This window comes from Tachysurus fulvidraco, chromosome 11 (genome assembly GCF_022655615.1).
Source record: "Tachysurus fulvidraco isolate hzauxx_2018 chromosome 11, HZAU_PFXX_2.0, whole genome shotgun sequence".
Taxonomy (NCBI): domain Eukaryota; kingdom Metazoa; phylum Chordata; class Actinopteri; order Siluriformes; family Bagridae; genus Tachysurus; species Tachysurus fulvidraco.
The window spans coordinates 73,298-95,570 of NC_062528.1; the positions used below are offsets into that span (position 1 = coordinate 73,298).

At 40.1% G+C, this 22,273-nt stretch overlaps 2 protein-coding genes across 6 annotated transcripts in view; both read left to right on the forward strand.

The window, feature by feature from the left end:
* Positions 1-471: 471 nt before the first annotated feature.
* Positions 472-14,152, forward strand: strn4 (striatin, calmodulin binding protein 4). 2 transcript variants are annotated; one of them, XM_047820974.1, is made up of 16 exons: positions 472-856; positions 3,083-3,186; positions 3,437-3,510; positions 3,610-3,688; positions 3,772-3,957; positions 4,125-4,296; positions 4,693-4,852; positions 5,679-5,746; positions 7,383-7,558; positions 9,817-9,864; positions 9,982-10,103; positions 10,502-10,669; positions 10,966-11,106; positions 11,534-11,632; positions 12,048-12,134; positions 12,479-14,152. In XM_047820974.1, the coding sequence occupies exons 1-16, from the start codon at positions 620-622 to the stop codon at positions 12,646-12,648; spliced, it is 2,091 nt and encodes a 696-aa protein (XP_047676930.1). In that variant the 5' UTR covers positions 472-619; the 3' UTR covers positions 12,649-14,152. The 2 variants fall into 2 exon arrangements, with proteins under 2 accessions (XP_047676930.1, XP_026996726.2); XM_027140925.2 differs by having other exon boundaries at positions 473-856; positions 5,634-5,746.
* Positions 14,153-16,140: 1,988 nt separating this feature from the next.
* Positions 16,141-22,273, forward strand: part of prkd2 (protein kinase D2) — a 24,629-nt gene continuing 18,496 nt past the window's right edge. The window contains exons 1-2 of one of the 4 annotated variants that reach the window (XM_047820972.1): positions 16,141-16,427; positions 16,521-16,978. In XM_047820972.1, coding sequence (XP_047676928.1) covers positions 16,655-16,978 — 324 coding nt within the window. In that variant the 5' untranslated portion in view covers positions 16,141-16,427; positions 16,521-16,654. The remainder of the gene's footprint in view (positions 16,428-16,520; positions 16,979-22,273) is intronic. The other 3 variants (XM_047820973.1, XM_027140880.2, XM_027140881.2) reach the window with 3 other exon arrangements.

The window sequence follows — 22,273 nt, forward strand, 5'->3', positions numbered from 1 at the left end:
ATAACCCAATAACCCCATAGCCCTATAACCCTATAACCCAATAACCCCATAGCCCTATAACCCAATAACCCCATAGCCCTATAACCCAATAACCCTATAACCCCATAGCCCTATAACCCAATAACCCCATAGCCCTATAACCCAATAACCCCATAGCCCTATAACCCAATAACCCCATAGCCCTATAACCCAATAACCCCATAGCCCTATAACCCAATAGCCCAATAACCCTATAGCCCTATAACCCCATAGCCCTATAACCCAATAACCCCATAGCCCTATAACCCCATAGCCCTATAACCCCATAGCCCTATAACCCCATAGCCCTATAACCCTATAACCCCATAGCCCTATAACCCCATAGCCCTATAACCCCATAGCCCTATAACCCCATAGCCCTATAACCCCATAGCCCTATAGCCCTCTTTCTCACTACTTTTATTATGAAACTCGGCGCACTTCCCGTAACGGAGCCGATACAGGAACATGCCGAGGATCACAATTTGGCAAAGCCACAGTTTGGGACAGAATGGAGGCTGTGGGCGAGTTGTAGTGAAACGCGGCCTTTGTGTTGCTCCCTATCTCACTTTGGTGCTCCGGCGACAGCGTGAACACTACAATGGACTCGGACATTTCCGGTGACGGCGGAACAAACCACAGCCATGGGGTCAGTGGTACCGGCGGGGCGATGAGCGCATCCTCCCGGCCGCGGGAGCAGCAGGACGGGGACGCGGCGGCAGCAGCAGCGGCAGCAGCAGCGATGTCTCTGCCGGGGATTTTACACTTTATTCAGTACGAATGGGGTCGTTTTCAGGCAGAAAAATGCCGCTGGGAAGCTGAGAGGGAGGAACTAAGGGTTAGTTCTCATCACCTTCTGTTCCGGACCGCACACCACCGTCTTATGGGACAAAATGACACCGGGTTTTGTTTACATTGTGCTTTAAATCGGAGCAATACGGAAAAAAAACTAAATCAGTTTAATTCCCTTTTTTCGTCTCCGATTCATCTTCACTATTGTAGTGTGTTAACTTTATTTATTTATTAACCTTAAATACTCACTTTATCATCTCTGTCTTCAGAGGAACCAGAGCTTATACTGGGAGAACTGGGTTAGAGCGTATACTGGGAGAACTGGGTTAGAGCGTATACTGGGAGAACTGGGTTAGAGCTTATACTGGGAGAACTGGGTTAGAGCTTATACTGGGAGAACTGGGTTAGAGCTTATATTGGGAGAACTGGGTTAGAGCTTATACTGGGAGAACTGGGTTAGAGCTTATACTGGGAGAACTGGGTTAGAGCGTATACTGGGAGAACTGGGTTAGAGCTTATACTGGGAGAACTGGGTTAGAGCTTATACTGGGAGAACTGGGTTAGAGCTCATACTGGGAGAACTGGGTTAGAGCTTATACTGGGAGAACTGGGTTAGAGCGTATACTGGGAGAACTGGGTTAGAGCTTATACTGGGAGAACTGGGTTAGAGCTTATATTGGGAGAACTCTTTGTTCTTCATATGTATATAAAATGATGAGGCAAAAGGGTCAAATCTCACTAAATGTGGGATAAGTGTTGCTGTCGTTCTTTTCAATTTTTGTCATAATCATAAATAACATTTTAAATAATATACATTTTAATAAACATACAACATACATGTACATTTTCACATAACAGGGTGTAGAAACTTTGAGGAGATCATAAAAGTAGATCATAGCTGAAAACCCCAGTAAAAGGAAAGCAATGCTTATTATACATTTCTTATCATTTCTATATTGCAGTAGCAGCAAAACAGAACTTTAAAGATTTAAATGAACCTCAGTTTCTAAATGTCTATCACACAGCACACTAGTAAAGTTCTATACATCTTAAGTAGTAAGGACAAAGTAATGTATTATATTTACTAATATTACTAATACATTTGATTTTTCTTCTGCATGTAATACAATGTGCATAAAGTCCTTTTCTGTGTTAATGAACAATGTTATGGAGTGCTTTCATTATAACTTTCCAATGTTCTTCTCTTCAATGTTCTTATTCATTATGGCTGTACGATATTACAGTTATATTGCATGTATTGTGCGTATCAAGGTTGCAGTATGATAAACATATTTTCATGACATCTCATCATGCTGCTTATGCAGTTTTCCGTGCTGGGTGGTTGCTGTGGCCTCCTGGATATGTTGGTGTTCCTCAGCTTACCAGTGATTGATTAGGTCACAGCTCAGGGGTTTGATAACTATCTGTTGGGTTTATTTAGGATTTCAGCTTAATGTAGGCTTGCTTCAATTTCAGTGTCTGTTGTTCGGACATCATACAGAGATCCACACTAAGCCACATTTACCACCCTGTCAACTACTATCCCAAATCTTTTGCTTACTTCTAGTGTCATTAAAAACTCCTCACAACACCTGCTGTTTTAGAGATCATCTCACTCACATCTGTAACCTTGTCTATTCGTTCGTAGAATATCCCGTTGTAAATTTTGAATTGTAATTAGAAATTTAAATGGCGAAGTTTCTGAATAGTTAAAGCCTCTATTAAACCCGAGACAGAAATAAGTCAACTACATAAAATATTTATTGAAATACAAGAATAAACAAAACAAACAATAGCCCTCATAATGCCTGGTATTAAACATCTTGACCAGATCATAAGTGATCCGTCCACTTTGTGTCGAGATTTCATTACAAAACCATGCACATCTGCCCATTCAGGTGTAAACGTCATCAGCAGTAAAAGATCACAGACTCAGTGACTGAGTTCTGCTCACAGCTTTGGGTCGCATGTAATGATCAAGAGAGCAAACATAGAGAAGATAGCATCATGAATGGGTTTCCCCAGGTTGTGTTTAATAAAGTGTTTGCATCTTAAATGATTCCACACTGTAAAACTGAAGAAACACACCGTCTTCTCTTCTCTTACTCTGAGAGGAATGTGACTTCAGCCTTTAAAGCTTGTTCAGTACGTGCTGAATAAAAACTGATGCAACCTTTAGAGTTGCCTTTGTGTATGTTCTTATTCTTATTACTGTGGTTCTTTATGCTACTCTGATCGTCTGTTTCATTTCTGTTGTCTTTCCTGATTTTAGGCACAGGTGGCATTTCTTCAGGGAGAAAGAAAAGGTCAGGAGAGCATGAAGCAAGATCTGGTGAGGCGGATCAAAATGCTAGAGTACGCCCTTAAACAGGAACGGTGAGCTGAGCTTCACATCACTTATACAGTTGTATTAAAGGCTTCACAGGTAATATTTATGGCCAGTTTTATACACTGAGCTGCAGATTTTTTGGCTCATACAGATGTTTGTACTGTGCCTGATATTTGAATAGTTAGATTAAAAAATTTATAAATCACATATGTTTCATTTTGTGGTGTTTGTGATGATGTTGATGACGATTTAACACTTAAAACTTGGTGATATTTAAACATTGGTTTTTATTCTTAGGGCCAAATATCAGAAACTGAAATCTGGCACTGATCAGAGCCCAGAGAAGAAGCCAGAGACTAAGAATGAACCAAGTAAAACTTCTCTCTTAAAACTATATATAAAGCGTATATAAATTACTCTTATTGTGGATTATTGTAATCTGCAGGATTGACTTTTTCCTTGTTGTGCAGTTCCCAATGGTCAAGGAGAATTTGACACTGAGACAGCCCATCAAATGGCATGGAAGGAGGGTCGCCAGTTGTTGCGCAAGTCAGTGTTCTCTCTTTATAGTGAAAATAAGAAGCAATGCATCTCGTTTTTAGAGCAGTTATAAATGTGAGTGTAATATGCAGGTACCTGGAGGAGGTGGGTTATTCTGACACTATACTGAACATGCGCTCCAAACGAGTCAGATCTCTGTTGGGTCGCTGTAGCCCAGAGGTAAATGGGCCTCTGCCACAAGAACCTTCCCCAGAACCCAAGCCCCATGGAGGAGGAGACTCCCTACTTGTACGCCAGATAGAGGAGCAGATCAAAAAGTAAGAGAGAAACATTTTAGAACATTGACATGGTAAAAGATCTACATGGTTCGTAGAAGGATAGAAACAGGACTGTAATTGGAGTGAAATGTCTTGTATACATGGTTATGTCTTTCATTGCAGAAATAGGAACTAAGTATTTCTTGTCTTTGTTGTATAAATGATAGAAATGCTGGCAAAGAAAGTTCTACAGAGCACACTGGCAGGTCAGTTTTGGATAAAATTCATTTCCTGCGTAGCTGTGATGATGAAGATGACAGTGATGAAGATGATGACTTCCAGGGAATAGCCACAGATTGCATTGATGGACCACATAAAAACAAGAAATCCAGAGGCAAGGTTAGAAGTGACGTGAACACACACACACATGTATTATACAATGGACATAAAAATTCGACACTCCACCTCTTAAAATAGCAAGTTTTAATTGTTAAAAAAATGAAACCTAGATCAATTTTCTATAAGGTGTATATATATATCTATAGGTGGTATGTGTGCACAACCATAAACTAGTACTTATTTTGAAGAACCTTTTGATTCTATCACTCAGTCTTTTTGGAAAAGTGACAGAAATCTGTGTCTAAAATTCTGACATGATTTAAATTTTAACCTGCATGTGTAAAGGTTTTATATCTATTGTATATAATCACACCACATTCCTCCACTTCATAATGTACAAAAACACCCAATGAAACCCCCTTTTAGTCATAATTAGATATTTTGTTTGTTTGTCAGATATTTGGAGAACCCATGACCACAGGTCTAGACCCTGAGGATGAAGAAGATGAGGAGGATGATTCAGAAGATGCCCTCAGTGAATTTGATTTTCTGGGTTCAGGAGAAGAGGGTGAGGGAGCTGGGGAGGCGTGCGTTTCAGGAGATGGCCGTGAATTAGGTATGGAAACTCAAGGCGCTTGTGGTAAATCTTTTGGAATCAAAACCCTGGAGAACAGAGAAGATGTACAGTAACGGGGTCTAATCATGTTTCTAGTGAAAGTAAAGTTTGTATGTTTCTGGAGTAGGTTTGGGACCTCGACTGAATTAATCAGGTCTGGTCTGATGTTCCTAAGCATAGGTTGAGAGCTAGAAAAGCAAAATAGGAAAGCTTTTAAAGCTTCACAGGATGTTTTTTGTTTTTCACACCATTCTTTGTAAACTGTAGAGATTGTTGTGCATGAAAAATCCTGGAGATCAGCAGTTTCTGAAATACTGCAATAAAGTTTCTGCTCGATCATCTGGTCTGATCCCACAGAGAAGGTTCTGTTGCACAAATCGCTGAAAAAGTGAATGGTGGCTCTGATAGAAAGACGTCATTTCACACAGAAGGTCACAGCTTGTGTAGCTGCAGCACGTCAGAGTCACCACACTGACTCCAGTACACCACCCAAAGCTCCTACAATGGACACGTACCACCTGCCTAAACACTGCCACTTCTTGGCTCTTGTGGACAGTCAGTGGAAGCAGAGATCTTCTGGAGCTTAGGAGGGTTTGGTTCTGACATAATTAGTGACTGAAGTCTAACATGATGATAGTGACACGTGGCTCTCTTGCATTGCAACCTTGCGGTCAGTAGCACAAAAACTGTCGCATACAGAATGACGCAAAGGCAAATCCTCCTTCAGCACATTTCAGTGTTCATTATTTTTATTTTCAATGTATGTTTTATTTTCCTGCAGGATGCACTCTGGGTTTCTCATCTGATGTTTTCATTCTGGATACAGTTGGAGGAGGAGACATAAATCTTGGCGAGTTGGCTGACCTTACTGTCGCTAATGACTTCACCATTGATGTAAGTTGTGGTTATTTGTTTGTTTCTTGATGTTGCATTTTAAACATTTAAACGACTTTGACATAAATCACATGCTTGAGTGTGTAGATTTATTGGTTAATCCAGGATGCCAGCGGCTTATGAATTACTCAAACCCTAACCCGAGTTATGCCTGGGCTAAAATCACAGATATCAGACTTTTTATTTAAACTGATGTTAATGTGAACATTAACTGAAGCTCCTATTTGCATGATTTTCTGTTTTGTGCTGCTGCCTCACGATTGGGCCGTTGAAAAATGGGCAAAGGTTTGGATCTGGCTTTGATAAGGGCCAAATTGTTATGGCTAGCCAACCGGATCAGAAAGCAAGACATTTATGCACATGGGGAATGAAGGCTAGACCGTCTGGTCTGATGCCACAGAAAAGCTGCTGTAGCACAAACTGCTGAAAAAGTGAATGGTGGCTCTGATGGAAAGGAGTCAGATCACACAGAACATCACAGAGACACATGAGCATCAGAATCGGACCATGGAGCAGTGGAAGCAGGAGGCCTGGTCTGATGAATCATGTTTTCTTTTACATCATTTGGAAGGTTTGTGTGTGTCACTTACCTGGGGAAGAGATGGCACTTGGATGCCCAATGGGAAGAAGGTGAGCTAGTTGAGGTAGTGTGATGGTCAGTGCAGAAAACCTGTGCAGAAAATGTTCTGCTGGGAAACCTTGGGGACTGAAGTTCATGTGGATGTTACTTTGACACGTAACATCTACATAGACGCATCTAAATCCCTTGGTCTGATTGAGTGTCTGTAGGATGTGCTGGAAAAGTCTGATCTGCGGAGGCTTAAAGAATCTTCTGCTAACATGTTGGTGCCAGAAACCACAGCAAAACCTCAGAGGTCCAACCTCGACAAATCAGAGCTGTTTTGGTGGCAGAGGGGAGACCTACATAATGTTAGGCAGGTGGTTGTAATGGTATGACTGACTGTGTGTGCGTTTGTGTGCGCGCGTGTGTGTGTGTGCGTGTACGTGTGTGTGCGTGTACGTGTGCATGCGTGTGCGTGCGTGTGTGTGTGTGCGCGTGCGTGCATGTGTGTGTGTGTGTGTGTACATGAGTGTGCGTGTATGTGTGCGTGTACATGTGTGTGCGTGTATGTGTGTGTATGTGTGTACGTGTATGTGTGCGTGTACATGTGCGTGCGTGTGTGTGTGTGTGTACATGAGTGTGCGTGTATGTGTGCGTGTACATGTGTGTGCGTGTATGTGTGTGTATGTGTGTACGTGTATGTGTGTGCGTGTGTGTGTGTGTGTGTGTGTGTACATGTTATTGTTGTCATAAGTTAGGAAGTAATGCCTGGAGATTTAGTCCTTTAAACCCTGCAGGCTAAAGAGATCTTGTGGAACAACTCAGATGTTTGTTCACGAAATTCACTTGGAAATGTTCCTCTTGCCAGAAAAATGAGACACAAAAGCAAATGATAATTAAATCGTGTATTAATTAAAAGAAATTCAACCAAGTTATTAAGGTCATTTTTCTCTTTTTTTCCTCTAAAATATTTTTTTTTTGTCATTTGAATTTGTGTTTGTTCATATTTTAAATCTTATTTTTACATCAGGAAAACAAAGGGGTGTGGGTTTTTATACACTGTATGTTTTTTAGCACCAGGACAGTCAGGAAGAGTTTAAGAAGACCTGGAATCCACGCTTTACTCTCCGGAGCCACTTTGATGCTATCCGATCAGTGACCTTTCACCCAAGTCAGCCGGCGCTGTTGACCGCTTCAGAGGATGGAACACTAAAGCTTTGGAACCTGAACAAGACAATGCATTCAAAAAAGTGAGCTCTTACACCTAATGTGTCTTTTTATAAAGTGAAATATATAATGATGTGTGGCATAGGAGGCATGTCAGGTGTGCAGGAGTGATGATGTTTCCTCACCTGTGGAGTAAAACTTCTTACGTAACACGGACAAGAACAGAGCAGGATCTTAAGCTTGAGTTTGAACAAGGTGAAAGCTGGTTACCTACCCCTAACCCTAACCCCTACCCCTAACCCTAACCCCTAACCCTAACCCCTACCCCTAACCCTAACCCCTACCCCTAACCCTAACCCCTACCCCTAACCCTAACCCCTACCCCCTAACCCTAACCCCTACCCCTAATGAGCCTCCATCATGGTGCGATTTCCTCAATCCCAAGTTTGTGCACTTCCTCAGATGTCTTCAGTAGGTGGGATGAAGAATTGTTTTTTTATGTAAATGTTTTCCTGCTCAGTCTTTTCATAGATTCCTAGATGACAGATGGCACACAAACACTTCTGTACACCCCCCACACATCCGTACACCCCCCACACACACACTTCTGTACAACCCCCCCCACACACACACACACTTCTGTACAACCCCCCCCCCCACACACACACACTTCTGTACACCCCCAAACACACACACACACACACACACACACACTTCTATACACCCCCACACACACACACACTTCTGTACACCCCCCCCACACACACTTCTGTACATCCCCACACACACACACACACACACACACACACACTTCTATACATCCACACACACACACTTCTATACATCCACATACACACACACACTTCTATACATCCCCACACACACACACTTCTATACATCCACACGTACACACACACACACACACCCACACACACACACACTTCTGTACATACAGACACACACACACACACACTTCTGTACATCCACACACACATACACACTTCTATACACCCCCCCCACACTTCTATACACCCCACCACACACACTTCTATACATCCCCCCCCACACACACACACACTTCTATACATCCCCACACACACACTTCTCTACACCCCCCCCACACACACTTCTGTACATCCCCACACACACACACACACACACACACTTCTATACATCCACACACACACACACTTCTATACATCCACATACACACACACACTTCTATACATCCACACGTACACACACACACACACACACACACACACACACACACACACACACACACACACACACTTCTATACATCCCCACACACACACTTCTACACCCCCCCCACACACTTCTATACATCCCCTCCCACACACACTTCTGTACAACCCCCCCACACTTCTGTACACCCCCCCCACACACACTTCTGTACATCCCCCCCCACACTTCTGTACACCCCCCCACACACACACTTCTATACATCCCCACACACACACACTTCTATACATCCCCCCCCACACACACTTCTACAGTATACATCCCCACACACACTTCTATACATCCCCCCCACACACACACACACTTCTACACTATACATCCCCACACACACACACACACACACACTTCTACACTATACATCCCCCCCACACACACTTCTGTACATCCCCCCCACACACACACACACTTCTATACATCCCCACACACACACACTTCTATACATCCCCCCCACACACACACTTCTACATTTTACATCCCCACACACACTTCTATACATCCCCCCACACACACACCCACACTTCTACACTATACATCCCCACACACACACACACACTTCTACACTATACATCCCCACACACACACACACACTTCTACACTATACACCCCCCCCCACACACACACATCTACACTATACACCCCCCCCACACACACACACACTTCTACAGTATACACCCCCCCACACACACTTCTACAGTATACACTCCCCCACACACACTTCTACAGTATACACCCCCCCACACACACACTTCTACAGTATACACCCCCCCACACACTTCTATACATCCCTACACACCGTATACAAAGTTAACTACCGTAACATAGAGTCCTTTCACTCCACCAACAAACCTGAGCGATCACCTGCTTTTATTGCCTTCTATTATTCTACATAAACGGCTTCAAATGTATTAAACGAGGCAAGTTTTGTGTGTAAAGAAGCTAAATGATGTTCAGTTCTGAAACACTTTGGTGTCAAATGGAAAATTAAACGTTTATCAGCCAAACAAAAAAGTAATCTAAGAAAAACCTTGTAATGTTGTTAAGTTGCTCTGAACTTTTACTGATTTGTGTCATTTTCAGGGGAGCAGCGCTGGATGTTGAACCTATTTACACTTTCCGAGGACACAAGTGAGTGTTAGGTCAGAGTTTGGTTAGCGTCAGTATAAGTGTGATTGAATTAAAGATTTATTATAAGAGGTGTGTGTGTGTGTGTGTGTGTGTGTGTGTGTGTGTGTGTGTGTGTAGTGGAGCAGTCCTCTCTTTAGCCATGGGAGAGGAAGGGAAGTATTGCTACAGTGGAAGTCTGGATGGAAGCATACGTTGTTGGAAATGTCCAGATCTTAATATGGATCCTTATGACAACTACGGCAAGTCTACAGCATGGTTATTACCATCTAAAAAAAACATTTATTGTAGATTTTATGAAATGTTTGTCTGAGATTCCGAGCCTAGATTATGTTGAACACACGGAGTACCAACTAATGGCAATGTTAAAGAAAATCTGAAAATAAAGACGACATAGGACATGAAAATAAATTCATGACCAAACATGAATTAGTGTCTCTGGGTTCAGACTTCAGTCATTCATGGGGATGTAAACTCCCACTTATCATTTTAATTGATTTATTATTCTTTAATAATAATAATAATTTGTCCTCGTCCAATTAATTAAGATTCACTACATATTTAAGTAGTGTTTTGCGTTAACAAACATTTTCCAAATATGATTTTAAACTTTTTTTGTGTCTGTCTGCATATATTACAGACCAAGGTGTTGAGAGTGCCGTGTTATTAGGACATGAAGATTCCGTGTGGGATCTGGTGTATTCATCCAACCTAAAGCGTCTGGCCTCCTGCTCCGCAGACGGCACTGTGCGTATCTGGGACCCCCAGAGCTCCACACCCTGTATGAGTGTTTTCAATAAATCCAAAGGTGGGTGTTTTTTCCCTTACATAGAAAAGTAAATCTTACTGTCTCATGTGAGGTCCCACCTGCTCCCCCCTCTGGGTGGTCTGCAAGTTTTCATTTTATTATGAAAAATCATATATGGAAAGATCAATATATTGTATAGTTCTTTCATTAACAATAAATATTTTACCAACATCCCAAAACAGCAGCTAATGTTGAGTAATACTTGTGCTAGGAAGAAATACTCTATGTGAATAAAATTTCAAGTAAATATTATTCTTTTTTCAAGCTCGTTGACTCAGTGACTCTGTCTACCACAGAACACGGAACACCTAGTTCCATTGCCTTTGGGAGCGTAGACATGTCCCAGGCTGTTGTGTCCTTTGCTGGTGGTGAGACAGTCCTCTATGACCTCCACACAGAGCAAAGCATCATGGTCCTAGAAACCCAGACAAAGGATGGTGAGCAACATGAAATAAAGCGATTGGTTCTCTGTCTATTATAATGAGTGATTTTTGTGATTTCAGTAAAATCCTATTCGGTGTTACATTACGCTGATACACACTTAGTGCTGTTTATGTTTCTCTTTCTGTATGATTTACAATCTCACTGTCCAATGATGGCTTCCCTTCTGAGTCTGATTACTAAAACGGTTGAATGGCAGGAGTTTTCTTGGGGAACGAAATCTACATTTGGATTTTTGTAACTGTAAATGTGAAACTTGTTAAATGTATTTTCTTGAATACACAATGACACAGAACTCACTCACACATTGCACTTTGCAAAATAATAATCCATTAAAACAAAAACTCCAGCAGCTTTTTTTCTCTAAAGAACACGAGTAAAATCAGCAACTACAGAATTGACATGTGTTTATTGTATCTGCAGACAATCAGCTGATTAACTGTGTGGTCAGTCATCCATCCCAAGCCATCTCAATCACTGCCCACGAGAACCGCACCATCCGCTTTATGGACAACAAGACAGGTGTGTGTGAGTTTGTGGTGTGGTGTGTAAAGGAGTATCTTGGCTGCATTTTTGTGGGACAGTTAACATTAATGATGTTCTACAGATGTCCCTGTTGGGAACGGACTACAGACTTGTGTGTGATTCACTGCACACTGTGTATCCAAAACAGCAAGATGGCTTTTTAATAAAGATCATTTTAATAATAAAAAATAAAGGTGTACAATTTGTACTCAGTGCCATATAATGAGGCGAGTATTGAGTCGAGATTAAAAAGAACGATTGTAGTCTCAGGCTGCGGGGATCTGAATATGTCTGAATGCACTGTTATGGAACTGTATTGATTTTTCCTTTCCTTCCAACCTCTAATGCTTCTGTCTTCTGTCATTTTTTGTGTCTTTTCTTTATTTTCTCCTACTTGCCTGTTTACCGACAGGGAAAGTGATTCACTCCATGGTGGCTCATTTAGACGCAGTCACCTGCCTAACCACTGACCCTAAAGGCAGTTACCTCGTCTCTGGCAGTGAGTATATTAAGACATCTTACTTCTCTTTGTTTGGTTTAAATATCATTTGTTTGTTACAAGATGTGTAAAGCATGTAATAATACATTCTTATTAATACATAATACATAATTAAGCAGTCCCAAGCTCAGATAATATGGTTGTGTCAGAAAGGCTTCCGGTGCGAAACCCGTGCTAAATCAAATCCATACGTATCAAGGATCTGTCTTGGTGAAGCCCTGACAAGAGCAGCTAAATAGCTAAAAAGAACAAGTTTCTCTTATCTTCTATATCTTCTAAATATCTCTGTGATTAAAAATACATTGTCATGTATTTAAAAAAATATCACTGTGTCTTTACCTCAGGTCATGACTGTTCAGTTCGCTTGTGGATGCTGGATAATCGCACATGTGTGCAGGAAATCACAGCCCACAGAAAGAAGCATGATGAAGCGATCCACGATGTGGCTTTTCACCCTTCACAACCTCTGATTGCCAGCGCTGGAGCTGATTCCCTCGCAAAGATCTTCATTTGACTTCATCTTCATTGTCATCACTGTTAATTCTCAGAAATAATTGGTTAGTGTAAATAGGGCTTTCCCAAACCTAAACATTTAACACTAAGGTTGGTGACTAAGTTCAGGCAAAACCTGTAAAGCAGTAAACTAATCAAACACCTTAAATGTTCTTCCTGTGGCCGCAGCACCACTGATGCACCAATGTGACGTGTAATGTTAGACTACATTCTGTTAGACACACACAAGGTTAAACCTTTACCCAGTGGGACACGTCCTCATATGGCTGCAAATAAAATATATTACTACAAAGGGACAATTGGGTTTAATTATCAGTTTAGGTGACAAATTACAGTATTTATAAATTTTGGGTTCTTAAAAAAAAAAAGGAAAAGGACTTTTAATGAGCCTGTGATTTTATTCTCCACAGACAAAGTGTACAGTTCCAAAGTTCAAATAAACCATAATAGGTGAAAACCAGACATATTTAAACAATTTACATCTGAAATACAGAATATAGGGGAAGCCACTGTCTGTAGTTTCTCCTCTGCACTCTTATGTATAGATGGCAGTTTACATGTACAATAGTGTATGAGCTATACATGAGTCACAGTTCACCTGAATGGTGAGAGTGCATAAATGACGTATGGATATCTTTGGTACACTAATTTGCATGCCATGACTGTTAAAATCTTAAAATAGATAAAAAATGATCTATTAAAGACTATAACTATCATGAATTAAGCAAAGTTCAGATCTAAATTGCATTGTTTATATGACTGAGTAAGATAATGTACAACTTTGTTGGTTATTGCATCACCATTGTCTGTTTTCCCTTCGTCACTCTCAGTCCCGGGACAAAAATGTACCATCCAAAATCTACATACAGTTGTATTACTGCACACACACAAAGCCTGGACTCCATATCCATAATGCCATAGTTACTTTATCTCATTGTCTTTCAGCCTGTTTAGTGAGTCGATGTACCATCATGGGAACACACAATCCACTGACTTGTACATGCCTTAGTCATATCATCATATGTGTGTGTTGATTAGATTTCACCTCCATACTTTCATATCCATTATGATGTATTTTTAATAATCCGCTTGTTAAGGCTTGGTGTTTTTATATCTGTAGCCAGAGAACATTAGCTGATTTGACTGGGCAGCTAAAAGAAACTGTTTTCGTATGCACAGTGATGGATTATCTGTGCTGTTCACAGCCCACTGTCACAAATATTGGTGCTAAATTATTCAGTATCAGGGAAGTTTTCCTCAAGCCTACATCTGGGTTAAACCTGCCTTTGCTCTGAACATGTTTTTGTTTTTGATCTGGAACATGAGCAAAAGAGGGAATGCAAAAGGTAGAATAAAAAAGAGAAGGAAAGTAAAAGAAGGTGAAAGCTTCGCCAGTTGCAGTTCCTCATGCAAAGGCCTATTATCTCAAAACTACTTTTATTTGAGAAAACACTTTTTCTGTTGCAGTTAAACTGTAATGCAAACTATTAAACACTACATTTGGAGACTCAGTCCTTTATTAGCCAGTGTGTTGGATAACTGTGGTTTTCTCTGACAGATTTTTTATGCCCTATAATTTGAGGATCACTGAGTGCTTCCCCTTACGCTAATGACAGAAACAAAATAGGGTCATTTAGGGCCATGGAAAAGTCTTCTGTATAGACAAGTATAGACAATGGCATTATGGAGCTAACCATATGATGGAAGGGACTAAAAATTCAGCCACTTCAGTAGCTTTAGCCTTTAGGGTAGTTGTGGACAGTAAAGTTCATGTTTTTAATGCTTTAATGTTGCTTTGTTTACTTGCGTCCTTTACCGTGATTTCACTAGTATAAGAGAAATTCCTGGAAGTTAGTTTATAAGCTATGCAAAGATGCAGTAACTCATTGTGACTTAGACCAAATGTAACAAAAAGGGTTTGCATTCGTTCAGATTTTTGTCCATCCTAGAATTCAGACAGTCACTTCTGAGTTTCTCGGAGTTTAGTGTTTCACAGCTTCCACTGGGACGTTACAGTGAAGTATGATGATGTTCCCTTAGTGACTGTAATGCAAGTTAATTGTCCAGTCAATTAAGCACACAACCTTAGATTAATTAGTTTTACAAATTAATTCTTAAGGGGTTTTTAATCACAACACAAATTAATGGTTAACTTTAGGCCAAAGTACATTTGTGACTTTAAATGGTTTATCATGACATTTTTATCATATAATTCCATGCGATTGCATTTAGTTGTCATAAACCCTGTGCCACGAGCCAAGGACTTTCCGTCTATGTATATTGTATCTGGCAATTTATCACTGTGTGATATTTTGTACATCATATAAAGCTACATTTAAACATTATCCTTTAACGACAAGGGATCAAGGCCTGCATGTTCTTTATTTATTATGTTGTTCTACAGATTTTTAAACTGCATTATAGCTTCTATCATATTAAACTATTTCCTGTCATTTCTATTTGGTTTTAGTTTGCAGTTCTTGTTATTGGAAAGGCAAATAAAATTAAATAATAATAATAATTTAATAAAAATAATTTTGTACATAGTGCAGTACAGCAATATTGTATTTGGTGTTTATTATATTTCTCTGGAGAATGTGGCTAATCAGTATCTCTGTGAATTATGTCTAAACTTGGACATTTTTAAAGCCAATCTAAACAAAGTTTACTTCCTTACGCAGTGCCTTTTTTACAGCCCTGTTAAAATAGTTTTTAAGGTGTAAAGGAAAATAAGAACAAGATTATTCATCAATTTTTCACATTTAACAAATTTCCAACAAAGTGGAAAAACAAACCCGTTAAATGTTTTAAAAGCAAACAAAAGACTCGGTTGCAGGAGACGTGAACATCTGTGTGATGCTTTGCTAAAACACCTCTTGCTTCTCATACAGCACTCATACAATTGGTTGTTTTATTCACACTTCCTTTCTAAAATGATTCAGATCTCGAATCTGATCCCATTGTGAGTGGATCTCCTGTGCACAGCCCTCTTCAGCATATTACACAGACTTTGGATAAGATTTAAATGTCTGTTCTGTCCGGGTTGTTCTTAGAGCACAGATTTTTTTTTTGAAGCTGTTCCTTTGTTGACTTGGACATGCCTTTTGGAGTTGTGCTGAAAACACCATGTTTGTTCCCATTGTATATTGTGTATTCCTCTAGTTTATGTCACATTGAATAACTTTTCACATTCTGAATATAGACAGAGGGACTGAGGAGTACAAACACACTAGCAATGAAAGTGTTCAGGATAAGGAGCAAATTGTTGGTTAGTCCCAAGATAAACAGAACAGCACAGGCCTTTTCCAGGGTGGGGAATCAAAAGAAAAGAAAAAAGTCAATCAAATGAGTTTGGAGAGCAGGAGGAGCTCATGAGCCTGTAAGGAACAAAAAAGGCCCTTTTACAACTCCTATTCCAACCAATTGGCTGAGGGCTCTGTCTGTCAATGCACTTCCTCCTCAGGCAAATACAGACAGTTTGAGGTGGAGACAAGGGAGGGAGTGTCTACAAATTCTCAAGGCTGTACTGTTTAGTTCAACTCGACAAGAAACCGAAACGGTTCAACTTGCAAAGCAAGCTTAACCAGGCGTTCTCTCCTGACTATTTCCTGTATTAGGAAGCCATCTTGTTTATGCGACATTACTTTTTCCTTTTAATCCTTTGTACTTTTTTTTTTCTTTCTTTTTTCTATTGTGGGTCTCCTGCTGAAGTTTGGACTTTCTCCTTCTCAAAGCAGCTTTCGAGCAGCAGGACAGGAAGAGGTAGGGGGGAGCCTTCAGGTGGGAAGGAAGAGGCAGGCTTTCTGTTTAAAGCCTGTTTAGTTATTTTAGTTAAGTTACAAGTCATAGTTTATACTCTGTATTTTTCCCCAGTCGTGTTAGGAGAGCTCCACAAACAGGACTGCAACAGTTTGAGGGAGTGAACTGTGTTGGCCTGTCTGTGTACGTCTTGCTCCCTCACGCCCCTTGCTTTAGCTCCACTATCTGACTGGCTTTAACATTTCAGGATGGCCAATAGCAGTCCCGTAATGCCGTCAGCAGCCCTATCTCCTGAATTCTTCCCTTCAAGTGGTTCTTCTCCCCCGGGGTCTGTGGACACACAGCATGCCACACCAGTTTCCTTGCCTGCTGTGTATACTCTAGGCTTCCCTGCTGTGGAGACCGTGCTTTCCCAAGGGCCCAGTGGGACCAATATGTCTGTCATTCCTCCTCCACCAGCTGGAGTGTCTTTCATTATCCAGATAGGACTGACACGAGAGTCAGTGCTTCTGCCACAAACAGCAGATATTACATATGTCAAGCAGATCGCCTGCTCCATCGTAGACCAAAAGGTAAGTCCCTGTTATATTATTCCATATATATAATTATTCATCACACAACTTTTACATGTATTTTTAAGATTATCACCTAGTCATCAAGTGGCTACAATGAAAGAGAGACTCTGTCCTCCATTTATATCATTTAGGGACTTAAATATTTCATATTAGAATGAATGGATTTGAGTAAATGAAAATAATTACAAGTTTACATGAAATTTACACGTACATCTTGTAGATCTTCTACCAGTTGAGTCCCTTCTTTTGGTTATTTTGAACATTCAGATTATTGTGATGCAAAGACACTTTAAATTGCCTGTATTCTGTATTCTGCACTCCTACTGAAGGTAAAACGATTGTAATCCTGAGTGTAATTCGATTTGTTTTGTTCTGACTACATTCCAGCACACCAGGTGAAACACAGAGCCTCCTGACTCTGTTCATTCAAAAGCTCTCTCTGTTCCACTAATGTTCTTTCATTGGGCTGCAAACCCATGTGGCACTCAAGAAAGGAGGTGGTATAATTATTGGGTAGAAGGACTGTGCAGCTTTTGTTTTAATTACACCAATTGCTATAATACGAAAAATAGTAAAATATATATATTTATTAAGACAAATTATAATCCCTGTATATACAAACAAATCATTATTCTGTAACTTATTGCAAACTTATATATATGGAAACTACATTTGTTATTTTGATATACAGGAAAAAGCTGAATAAACCCATGGAGAAACATAATGAATTTGAAAGAGCGCTCATTATTGGGGCACAGAGGCTTGGAGCTTCAGTCACAAAGCCTTTTCAACAGGCTAATGTTTCAGTGACTAAAGGAGACATCTACATTTAGATCTATGTGAAAGTCGTCAGTGAATAGAGTTGGAAATCGCAGACATTCAGTGACTTTCTTGCTTGTGCTTTCGTGCGATATGTTTGGGGCATTTGTCTTCTTCAAAGAAAGGGTCAAATCTCTATGGTTATTCTGACAGATCATGTTTATCCTGAAGGGAGTGGTCTTTTCCAGGATGTCTAATCCCTCTATCCACAGGGGGCTAAATAGTCTGATGAGTCTATGAAAAGTGTTCGTCATGTGCTATATACTACTAATACAATGTTATTAATGTTATTAATTGCTTGAAAAATTTAAGCTTCTGTTTGCTCCATATTTTTAGGTTTCATACTGTGGACTGACTGTTTCATCATCTTGTTGAAATCTATAGCTAGGGCTGAACACCATAGCAAGTGAAGCTGAGTTTTAACAGAACTGATCATGCTAAAGATCGTCTGCCAGAGTGCAGCCCCAGAGCTTACTGTGGATAAGTGAGACTTTTTCCATGTCTTTTGGTGTCTTCTGGCCTAAAACACACAATGTCAGTTTTAGTTCGTGTAAAATGAAAGTCCTGGTGTTGCATTTTCCTTTGATGCTCTTAAGAAGAGATTGTTTTCTGCTGGGATTACAAAGAGCTTGTTGTTATGTAGGTGGAGTCTAAAACTAATCAACTCCTGTGTGGATCTAACATTGTGGTCCATCCAGTCAGGGAAAGTGTTATTCAGTGCTAAATACAGTAATTACACGGTCCATATAATTTAGACATAATGATTTCATTATATTATTATTTTATATTGATCTCTTATGTGGCACATTTGGGCAATCAGTAGTAACTACTCTTACTCTTATGTAATTGGAGAATGATGTCTGCTCTCATGCTTGGGACGGGAGACAAAGGGAAGCAAGAAGGGAAACAATGAAAGACATAAGAAACGCCCCCTTTGCCATGTCCTGCCCATGCACCCTTCATATTCTGTGAATATATAGTTGATGTGATTTCAATGAAAATACCCAAGTTATTGTTGTCTGTGTAAAAGAAAACCAAATGACATCTTATAGAAGCAGAAGAATCCTTTATTTTGTCACAGACACATTTCAGAATTTGGAGGTTGGGGTCAGATTGCAGGGTCAGACATGTTGCAGTGCCCCTGGATCAGTAAGGGTTAAGGGCCTTGGTCAAGGGCCCAACAATGGCAATGCATGAGCCTGAACTCTGATCCTCTGATCAACAATCCAGAACCTTAACCGCTTTAGCCACCGCTGCCCCATAAGCATGTTCTTACCCATAAGAATGGCTTCCTCAGCTCACTTAAGGTATGTGCAGGGAACGCTTAGGTTCTGCTGCACTAAGGTAATATCAGGTTGGGTTAGGGTTAGGTTCTGCTGCACTAAGGTAATATCAGGTTGGGTTAGGGTTAGGTTCTGCTGAATTAAGGTAATATCAGGTTGGGTTAGGGTTAGGTTCTGCTGAATTAAGGTAATATAAGGTTGGGTTAGGGTTAGGTTCTGCTGAATTAAGGTAATATCTGGTTGGGTTAGGGTTAGGTTCTGCTGCACTAAGGTAATATCAGGTTGGGTTAGGGTTAGGTTCTGCTGCACTAAGGTAATATCAGGTTGGGTTAGGGTTAGGTTCTGCTGCACTAAGGTAATATCAGGTTGGGTTAGGGTTAGGTTCTGCTGCATTAAGGTAATATCTGGTTGACAGTAATGAAGGTCTCCGCTATTTTTAAAAAGTGAAAAAAATGACGTGACATACGGCTACGTACGGTGAACCATACTCAGAATTCATTCTCTGCATTTGAACCATCCAAAGTGCACACACACACACACACACACACACACACACACACACACGGAGCAGTGGGCAGCCATTTATGCTGCGGCACCCGGGGAGCAGTTGGGGGGTTCGGTGCCTTGCTTAAGGGCACCTCAGTCGTGGCCGGCCCGAGACTCGAACCCACAACCTTAGGATTACGAGTCAGACTCTCTAACCTTTAGGCCACGACTTGCCCCCGACTTTTAGTGAATATTTTTTACATTTTAAAGCCATGTTTACGTAGAATCCTTGGTATATTGGGCTAACATTCAATTAACAAACAACAAACTACAAATAATACAGCAAACACATTTGTATGATAAAATCCTGGAAACTCCAAAAAAACCCAGAATAAACACCAGAAGTAAATATTTAAATAAAAATGTATCTTATTTTTACAATCATAAATACCAGTCATAACTTCAACATATAAAAACTATTTTAATTAGTTGAAATTTTTACATTTACTAAAAATTCTTAAGCCCATAAAGCTTCAGTTGTGACCCAAATCTAATTACCCAACACTCGACTTGTCTGTGTTCATTATAACACGTTACCACAGTTACTATACGGACATAGTACAGGGTAGTACAGGGTAGACATAGTACTGCCACATGGACATAGTACAGGGTAGTACAGGGTAAACATAGTACTGCTATATGGACATAGTACAGGGTAGTACAGGGTAGACATAGTACTGCCATATGGACATAGTACAGGGTAGTACAGGGTAGACATAGTACTGCTATACGGACATAGTACAGGGTAGTACAGGGTAGACATAGTACTGCCATATGGACATAGTACTGCTATATGGTTCCATGAATAGAGCAAAAATAAACAAAAGAATTAGTTATACTGTGTCTCGTTTTTAATTAACTGTTGTTCACAAGCAATATAACACTAGCAATCATACACACTATAACTGCTGCTCTAGGATCCTCACACACACACACACACACACACACACACACACACACACATCGTGCACGACATAGTGCATAATATAAGTTAGGTTATGATCGATGCTCCCTTTTTGAATTAGTTCAAAGCCATTTTGCATGTTAACACCATGATGTTTGATGCTACATTAGATCTAATAAATGTGAACTATTTTACTATTCAAGGAAACATGCACTCATGTCTGTAAACAGGAAGTGGAACAGCACTTGAAAAAGGAACTTGTTTTGTTATGGAGAAGCGATGCCTCATGCATAACTCACAATAATAATCATGGATGGTTGTCAGGAATTGAACTCATGGTCCATAATGATAGGGTGAACTCTTGTCTGCTTTGCCTCTCAGGAGACTCTGTGTTTTAAGTAACTGTAGCTCGAACCAGTCGGTATTTCCATCCACAGAACTGCCACTCACAGGTTTCTATGTCTAGAGACTGATGGGTCTGGAACCAACAACCATGCCACAGTCTAGGATCTCATTTTGATGATTGATGTGCCCATTAACGTAAACCCTCGACCTGTATCTGCAGTTTTGTACACATGTTGCTTGTCCACTAGTTCATTTAATTGTGCTTCCTTTTGCTCTTTCAATCTATGCTTTCACAACTGGGTGGTGGATTATATTTTTGGGCTGTTTGTCTGTCCATCTGTCCATCTGTCCATCTTGGATCCTCATTAGTCAGATAAATCTAACAATCAACTACACATTCTTAAAATTAAGATTAAGAAAATTAAAATTAAGAATGTGTAGTTGATTGTTAGATTTATTCGGACTGATCATTACAATTAAGCGAAGAACTGAATCGATTTTGGATCAAATATTTATCTTCAATAGCTTTATTCCTTTTTGAAGATTTTTGAATGGGATTTGAGTCAAACAGAAGTAGACTTGGTTACAGCAGTCATCCAGGTCTCCACTCTTATTCTACATTACTAAAATAAATGATCTTTCAGTGCCTTTATTTCCGTTCCTCCCCACCCTTATGTTACGTCCCATGAATTGAAAGCAGGCATTGTTTTTGAACGTCAGTCCTGGGTAGTGCTCAAAGTTTGATCTGTAATAAATGCTGAACTGTGCCAGTGAGTTATTTGAGGGTTTGGTGTATAATTGTTTGTGTAAAATATGATTATAGTTTTTAAAAGGATTAAAAATCATCACTGCTTCTTTGTTTTGTTTTTCTTCACTTTAAATGTTCAGCCTTAATAAAAAGATAACTTTTAAAACATACTGAATATGCATTTATGTAACACGTTATATATATATATATATATATATATGATATATGTGTTCAGCTTCGGAATTTAAATGTTTCAAGCTCAAACCTTCAGAGTTGTTGCACTTCCATGTTAAGTCACATGCAGCATAAACATCAAGCCTGGCATAGAGGAGGTTTGTCCAAAATACTCCAAGCCTGGCTTACTGAGACTCGTAATAGTGTGTAATATTCCACAATTTGTTCTTGGGCACTTTTGTAGTGCAGCAAGACTGATGTCATCCAACAGCTACCGATGAGCTCATTTTAACTGGTATAATGTGGTTGTGTAACTATGTAAGTTATAATACATTGTGTTCCCGAGCTACTGGTCAGTGTGTGCTCTATATATGTTTATGGATTGGACAGATTGTGACCTCTAGTGTTTAAACAGTGCTGTTGTAGGATGTGTGTGTTCTTTATGTGAGTGTGCTTCACTGTCTGCTTCACTG

Excerpts from the sequence above, each read along its gene's own strand:
- strn4 (XM_027140925.2), top strand. The coding sequence starts at position 620 with ATGGACTCGGACATTTCCGGTGACGGCGGAACAAACCACAGCCATGGG. Across the intron at positions 4,297-4,692 it reads ACAAGAAATCCAGAGGCAAG|ATATTTGGAGAACCCATGAC; the intron begins GTTAGAAGTGAC and ends TTTGTTTGTCAG. Across the intron at positions 12,135-12,478 it reads CAGTTACCTCGTCTCTGGCA|GTCATGACTGTTCAGTTCGC; the intron begins GTGAGTATATTA and ends TCTTTACCTCAG.